The sequence below is a fragment of the Sinocyclocheilus grahami genome, unplaced genomic scaffold (assembly GCF_001515645.1).
Source record: "Sinocyclocheilus grahami isolate Dianchi unplaced genomic scaffold, SAMN03320097.WGS_v1.1 scaffold1220.1, whole genome shotgun sequence".
In the NCBI taxonomy this organism is placed as follows: domain Eukaryota; kingdom Metazoa; phylum Chordata; class Actinopteri; order Cypriniformes; family Cyprinidae; genus Sinocyclocheilus; species Sinocyclocheilus grahami.
In genome coordinates, this window is record NW_015506399.1 from 157908 (window position 1) to 166646 (window position 8739).

Here is an 8739-nt window from a genome sequence, read left to right on the forward strand (position 1 = left end):
AACGAGTACGAGTACAAGAGCTCAGTATCGGGCCCGATACCGATACCAGTATCGGTATCGGTGCATCCCTAATTATTATCATAATTTCTCATTTAGTTTTTTTTTCAGATTTTTAAATGCTTTTTTTAAGTTTTTGTCTCTGAGCTTTTGTAATCCCCAAAATACTTTGTAACAATAGCTTCTGAAAAGTGGACCATGGCTGTTGCGCTCCATTGCATCCAGCTTTTTTTAATCAGGTGGTGTGGGACTGTAGGTGTGGCTGATTTTAGGGTCTGGCAGCCGTATTGAAATCCTTCTAGACTAGCTCAATGTGGTGGAGGCACAGCCGGATAGAGGCATCATGATAGCTATGCTTCAAAAATATCATCCAGCCAATTGAACAAACCACCATGCGGGGCTTTTGTGTGTGTCTGCAGAGAATTACCAGGTGTTTGTCCCAGAGTCGGCACAGGTGGGGAAACCAGTGGGGAAGATGAAAGCCAGTGATGAGGACATCGGAATCAATGCAGAGATCAAATATAGCATCCTGAACCCCGAGGGGGCCGGAATGTTCTCCATCTCCACAGACAAAGATACTAGAGAGGGTGTGATCACGCTGAGAAAGGTATTGCTGTCATTTCTATTGGTGTTTGCCAAGGCAAGCATCACTACTATTATTGCTTGTTCTAGGGTTAGAGGCTTTCCTGAACCCTTAATAATAAGCAGCTGTTTCTTCAACTATGGGTACTTTTGGTCTTGTGGACTCTTAGAAAATCATTTCGGTCAACACTTTGTAACACTAACAGTGTTAAACAGTGAATATACATGCATCACAGGATATCATATCATTTCTGTCTGAAAGTAATGGACATTTCCACCACAGTGACATTTCTGCAACATCAGTTTACAATTGAAATTGTTAAAAAAAAATGTTTAATAGGGTTCATCAGTGGATATTTTACATACACACTTATGCTCATCAAGGCATTTATTTGATCGAAAATACAGTAAAAATTGTGTAATTATATTACAATTTAAAATAACTGTTTTCCATTTGAATACATTTTAAAGTGTAATTTATTTATGTGATGCAAAGCTGAATTGTTCTTCAGCTGAATATCCTTCAGAAATTATTATAATATGCTGATTTGCTGCTCAACAAACATGTATGATTATTATCAGTGTTAAAAACAGTTGTGATGCTTTATATTTTTGTGGAAATATGTATTTTATTTTATTTTCTAATTTAATAGTTAGCATTTACATACATATGTAAAGTTTACTAAATGTACAATTAAATTAAATACTTAATGTTTGTATATTATATAATTTAATGATGTCTCCTTGGAAACAAAATGCAATAATTTTTCAACACAATTTTTGATTGCATTGAACATTGTCATACTGAGAAACATTTGTGAGGATGCTTTATTTAAAAAAAAAAATTATAATAATTTTCCACAGTAAATATTGACATGGTTTATGGTTATTTTGCTGTTTATGTTTTCAAAGGATATTTGAAAAACATATATAATTTTATGATTTTCATTTTTTTTTAATTCAAACATAAAAGCATTTGATAAAAAATACATATAAAAAATAAATGAAGAAGTCTTGATAAAAAGTTTCCAAGCCCGTTTCTCTGTGACCTTAATAACAAAAAGAAAAATATCTAAAAAAAAATAAAAAAACTGCCCCCCTGGGAAATTAAAGTCCATGTAGTAGTTAAACTTTAGGTCTTAACTTGTCATTTGTTATTTGTGCTGCTGCTGCAGATATGAATGATGTCTCAAATGTTGTGGTTTATTGAGGAGAGGTGTGCTTACTTTTCTCAGTAATCAAACTTTCACCAGGCTTAGGATAAAATGGGCCAGAAAATCCCAGACTTGCACTGGAAGAGGACATGAGTCGTATCTGGAGAGTACAAAATCTAGCTTATATTATTATTGTAGTGAATATCTCAGAAGCCTTAAACACTTGATTTATCCTGCAGAGATGACAAACAAACAGTGGAAATACAAAAAGCGAAAAAGCTACAGCCATGCACAAAACCCCATTAACAAGTTCAAAACCCTGAATAACCTCTGGATTGTGAAATTTTTCACACTTTTCACTTGAGTGTTGCTTGTAGACCTTCAATAAAAGAACAAAACAGGATGGCATAATTATCCAAGTCAAGATGTTGTCAAAATAGCGTAATATCTGAAGCTGCACACACTGAAATCACTGACAGATATATATATATAATCTGTCTAGCCAGAATGGGTCAAGCAGGCGTCTGGCGCTCTTCGGTGCTCAGATGCTCATTAATGGTTTATTTTCTGTATTCTGAGCTTCTTCAATTCCCCACTCAGTCCTGGGGGTCAGGAAAGCTGTGAATTCAGTGAATACTGAGTTTTCCAAAAGCCAGTCTTGTAAATAAATGCCTGCCAGATCTGTCCGGCGAGACAGCGGTGAAGGTCGGACAGGTTTCATGGTGTTTACAGATGTGACCCCATCTAGAGAGCGATTTAACTTCTGTACTCCGGAAGAAAAAAACTGACCTCAATATGATCTCAGCTCATAACATTTTGGAGTACTTGAAACCACTAGAAGCCACCAAGAAAGTGGTTAAAACTGACTGACTGAAAGCAAAGTATATGTATCATGTATTTTTGTAACAGTGTCATTTTAGTCTCATTGACTGCATGTTGTGTTTACTTGTGTTATCTTTGACTAATATTTAAATTTGTTTGATGATCTGAAACATTCAAGTGTGACAAACATGCAAAAAAATAAGAAATCATGAAGGGGGCCAACACTTTTTCACTTTTTTTAAGTTTTAGTTATTTCAGTTTGGAAGCCCGTTTCCGCCACTGAGTGAAAAATAAAAGAGTTATTGCGACTTTTTATCTCACAATTCGGACTTTTTTTCACAGAATTGTGAGATATAAACTTTCAATTGCGAGTTATAAAGTCAGAATTGCGAGATATAAACTCACAATTCTGACTTTTTTTCTCAGAATTGCGTGATATAAACTCACAATTGCAAGTTATAACGTCAGAATTGCAAGATATAAAGTCAGAATTGCGAGATAAAAACTTGCAATTCTGACTTTTTTTCTCGCAATTCTGACTTTTTTCATGCAATTGCGAGTTATATAGTCAGACTTGTGTGATATAAACTCGCAATTGCGAGTTAAAGTTCAATTTTGAGGGTGGGAAAAAGACTGATATGTTCTCAGAATTGCGAGTTTCTATCTCACAATTCTGAGAAAAAGTCAGAATTGCAAGTTTGTATCACGCATTTCTGAGAAAAAAAGTCAGAATTGTGAATTTATATCTCGCCGTTCTGACTTTATTTCTCAGAATTGCAACTTTATATCTCACAATTATGAGTTTATATCACACAATTCTGAGAAAAAAGTCAGAATTGTGAGATAAAATGTCACAATTACCTTTTTTATTTTTTATTCAGTGGCGGAAACGGCTTCCATATTTTAGTACTACAAATTAAATGAAAATGAGAAATGTTTCCCTGTCAACTAGCAGGGCAACATATACCCACTTTATATATTATTTTATATTATTTAAGGTAATGCTTATTTTAATTAAATATTAAATATTATTTTTTATGGTTTTAGTTTTAGTTAACAATAATAACCCTGATTTGTGATCCAAGTATGTTTATTTGTAACAGTGATATTTTAGTATCATTGTTAAACTATAGTTTTTGTTTATAACTTGGATGTTATAAGTTGCACTGGGTATATACAGCTGGATAAAACAAAAACTGTGTTTGACTTCATTTCAGGCTGCAAAGCAACAAAATGTGATTATTTTAAAGGGGGGTGATTCTATTCTATTCCCTGATTTGTAATCTAGTTATTTTTTCTGTTTTCTCTTTTTAGCCACTGAACTATGAGAAGAAGAAGCATTACAGTCTTCACATTGCTGCAGAGAACACGCACCTGGATCCACACTTAACCTATCTGGGCTCGTTCAAAGACGACGCCACGCTCAAGATCACAGTCGGAGATGTGGATGAGCCGCCAATTTTCTCAATGGATTATTACATTATGGAGGTGTACGAGAACACCAGGGTAGGAACTGAAGTGGGAGCCGTCACAGCGAGAGACCCAGACAGCAAAAACAGCCCTGTCAGGTTAGAAGACATGATAAACAGCTAAAATAACGCTCTCACCCATAATAGAGTACAATCACACACAGGCCAAAATGTCACATTAGACCACCAAAGTCAGTTAGACCACTATTGTGACCCATTCCGAGATGCAAGTGCAAAAATGTCTAATTAGATTATTTTTTATTATTTATATATACTTACATTTTATTTTATTATTTATTTTTAAATATGTTTTGTATTTGTTATTTTTATTTTATTGTATCTCTCTACTTAACTACATATTTAGCATGCTATTTTGTAAAATGCCCTGTGTGTGTGTGTGTGTGTTCTGTGTTTTTCTGTCAATATGGGGTGCTGTGTGTACATTAATGAGGAAAAAAATTAACTTAAATGATTTTAGCAACTGGCTGCAATATAACAAAGAGTGAAAAATTTAAGGGGGTCTGAAAACTTTCCGTACCCACTGTATATAAAGGTGGATATACTAATTTGAATATAATTTTTTCTATTTAATTTTAATATAATCATTTTAATATGACTGTTAGCATGTGTGGCTATTTGTGCAATTCATAGTAAGTCACCTGCAATACACCCACAAAATACAATTTTCTAGAATTTGTACTAGCAAATCACTACTGTTTGTATAGGATTTTATTAAGTCATGGTGTGTATGCGCAAATGCAGTGCTTTAGCAAAATAATCTGACATTATTTGTCTCTCTCTCTTCCATGCCCTCCCATTTCTCACATCTCTTTGTAAAGGTCGAATTTAATAGGATGACATTGAGTTGATATGAGATACAAGGAGCTTTTACTGCTTTGACTCTCTCTCTTTCTCTCTATGGAGGATATTGTTAATTAGAGTAGTTAAGGCACCCCATGTTAGCATCGTAGTGAAACACTGCTGCCAAAGGCTCAATTACGTCCACACACTCTAATGAAAGAGAGGTGTGAGCAGGCCAGCTCATAAAAACATCATTGCTTTAGTGTTGATATCATGCTGCCTGCCAGAGATGCCGATGGAGAGGATTCAGATTAACTAGAATTCCTGTTTCATCCCACCTGCTAAGCACAGCATAACTGATGTGTGTGCTTTATTTCTTTCTTTCTTTCTTTCTTATTTATTTATTTAAAGGAGACATATTATGCCCCATTTACAATATGTTATATAAGTATCTGGTGTCCCCAGAATGTGTCTGTGAAGTTTCAGCTCAAAATACTCCACAGATAATTTATAATATAATTTTGAATGATATTATAATGACACCTATTTTGAGTGGAAGCAGAAACACGCTGTTTTTTAGGCCTGTCTCTTTAAATGCAAATGAGCTGCTGCTCCCCACCCCCTTTTCCAGAATAGAGCTGCGCAATTACAGCTCGAACCTGTTAAAAACATCTGTTTTGGTTCTGATTATCATGTTTATCGCACTGAAATCATGCGTTTTAAACCATATGAGTTTAATCTTCTGATATGCAGTTTTCTGAGCGCACACATCCGAAGCACACGGACAGAAAGCGGCTGTCACAGCATGCGAGTACTAAACTAAGTTCTCATTCACACACAAGTTTACGTTAAAACACACGAGTTACAAAAACAGTCGGTTATGTCTGTGAAGGTTTACAGCTGGAAAATAAATGGCATGTTTATTTTAGATCTGTGTGGCAGCAGCAATATACAGTAAATAAATCAATAAATCCACTGCTCTCTTGTCTGCTCTGAGGCTGGGACTCTAAATAGTGTTCTATGCTCTTCTGTGCAGACAAAGACGGAACAGTTAGCATGTTTTGCTCTATATATAATTATTCATATATGTTTTTATATTTTAATATTATTTAATGCATTACATTTTATATTGACAATATTAATTTTTAATTCCAAAAATATTTTATTGAAAATTGAGAGAGATAGAATCTGATAGAATCGTCTATGGAAAAAGCAGTCTGGAAATGGCACAAAGGTTATTATTAAATCATTGCACGCTGTGTGCTGTACTTGACTGATTAATGTTTTAAATGTATATAATTATGCAAATATTCAATATGCATTAACCCTGGGTTTATAAATGCACAGTGGGAAAATCTAACTGCCCAGAATTAATTACTAACCTGAAATAATATACTGGATGAAGAGTGTGAAATATTTCACCAAGATAATGTATGTTAAGCGTGAAAAGTTCATAAGAATCATATTATATATAAATGAAAGTTTAGAAAACAAAAGAAAATGAGAAGTCTTAATATGAAAGGCAATGTTGTGCACATCATAGTCTGTAGAATATGGAGAAAATAACATTAGGATGACATGCAAGCAAACAACAGGAATGAAAAATATAATGTCAGAATGTTCCTTTCACTGGCAGTAAAAGGCATAAAGTGTAAAGTCCTCATTGTTATTTCTCTCTCATGTCTCATGCAGTCAAGGACGGTGCACATTTTCTTGTGGTAATGAGATATGACCTGTATGGTTTATTAGCATCTCCCTGTACTGGTTGTTTGAGGACGTGTTTTCAAGCCATCTTTAAATGAACCTTCACAGTCCGTGCGTGACGGAGAGGCCGTAACACTCACTGTCATGTGAATGCTGCGATCTCATTGGTTGATGTGAGTGAGTGAGATTGTCAGTTTAACACAAATGTTTTTTTAGTTGTTTTACATCAGCATTTATCACTGCTATAAATAAATAAATAAAATACATAAGAGAAAACGAGAAAAGCCTCATAAATAATCCCTAGCCTTTTTTTGTTGTCTGCGTTGAAGGATAACACATTTAAACTATTTTTTGTATTGCATTTCTGTTCCCCCGATTTTAATATGCACTTCCCATAAAAATAAAAAATAAACAGAATTTCATTCCCATAGAAGAATTTATACTGCATCATCTGCATTAGCATGAAAATAAAATGGCATAGAAGTTTTAGAATCAGCATTAGCGTTATGGGAGAAGTAAGCAAGGTCACTGTTATCTCCTCAGTTTTGTTCCTAACTGTTATAATGATGCATCTGATCATTATCATATTTCATGTAAAGTATTTGTCTCATGAGACTTTGCAGGGAAAATGGTTTTTAAAGGCATATTCTTCACAGTAGACACCCTGGTGTTGCTTAACAGGATTTTGGGATGAGATTTTGTGTTTTGCTGTGAAGATTTTTGTGTTTCTTGTATTTCTCCCTAGTTAGCATGATGGAAGCTACTAAAAAGAGAAATCATTTTTAGAGTACTTATGCTGTTTTTCAGCAAGTAGAGGGATTTCGGATGGTGTATTGATATAGTTTCAATCTATTACTAATTATTATTATTAGTATTATTATTATTATTATTATTATTATCATTTACTTATTTTCCTCATCAAAATATATGGCCGCTTTTGAACTTCCATTAATTGGGAAATGTTTTTTGCCATCTACTAGCTAACCCAACCATGCTAACCAGTAAACCTTGACCCCCACAAAACCAAAACAGCAGAACCACAACTAAAATCGTATGGTTACATAAAATGTTAACACTAAGTTTGGCTGCCTTGCACACTCTAGTATTTCTATTAGAAAATGCAAATGTGGTTTAATTTAAATTGATTTCAATGTGGAGAATCTGACAGTCCTTATTTTGAGCATCTTTACCAAGCATTTCACTTGAGGATTTATTAATCATGTCCAACTAATGCGTCTCACTGCAGTTTTTCTCCTTGCACTTTTCTCCTCTAGTGTTTTTCTTTTCTTTTCTTTCTTTTTATAATCTTTAGGTTGTGTCAGGTCTGTTATCTAAAGCTGTGATTCACTGTTATTTCACCTGGAATATATACAGTATAAATCTGTGTGTGCATAGACCCAAAAGCACTCATAAATCTCATTGAAAATGACCTGTTTGCTGTCTGCAAGCTGATTGATCATTTAGGGAAATCATGTTAACAAATTGAACTTAAATAGTTTCAAGGCAATGTTAATGCTCAATGCAGTGCACGTTTTGTAACGTAATTCAAACTCATTTAATTAGAAACTGTAAAACGTACTCTTTAGTTTTTAGTGCATTATTCTTTAGTATACATGAACCTCTCATCTTTCCATGAAGTCACAGTGTTTTTCATATTATATATTCCACTCTGTATTTCTACAGTGATCGGTCATCGAGCTGGGTGGCATAGTGTTATGCCATGTGACGTTAGAAATGGTGTCTAGATTTGAGTGTTATTAAATTTTAAGTTGTTTTTGCTATCAAATTATTATGTTTAATTATTATTTTTATTTGTTAATTATTATTATTTATTTGTCCATTTTTGTTTTATTTGTTAATTCGTCTTTTTACATAGTAAAAAATATGTCATTTAAACAGATATTTAAAATATCATCTTTATGGTATTTTTATGTTAATTTGGAGATTCATTGTGAAAATATTTGATAACTCACGAAAATGTTTATGATAAAAAAAACTGATAACAAATGTAAATGTTAAGTATGAATAATCTTGATTAATTAGAGAAAAATTAGATCAGAGAAAAATTATTTAGTTTTTAATTTTTATTAAATTCATTTTATAATGTAATATAATTCATATACATAATATATTTTAAATGTTATATATATATATATATATATATATATATATATATATATATATATATATATATATATATATATATATAT

At 33.1% G+C, this 8739-nt stretch overlaps 1 protein-coding gene across 8 annotated transcripts in view; it reads left to right on the forward strand.

Annotated features, from left to right (window-relative positions):
* The window catches only part of LOC107568143 (cadherin-18-like), a 187003-nt gene that overhangs the window by 144460 nt on the left and 33804 nt on the right, over positions 1–8739 (forward strand). For all 8 annotated transcript variants that reach the window (XM_016253996.1, XM_016254001.1, XM_016253999.1 and 5 more), the window contains exons 6-7: positions 417–604; positions 3870–4123. In XM_016253996.1, coding sequence (XP_016109482.1) covers positions 417–604; positions 3870–4123 — 442 coding nt within the window. The remainder of the gene's footprint in view (positions 1–416; positions 605–3869; positions 4124–8739) is intronic.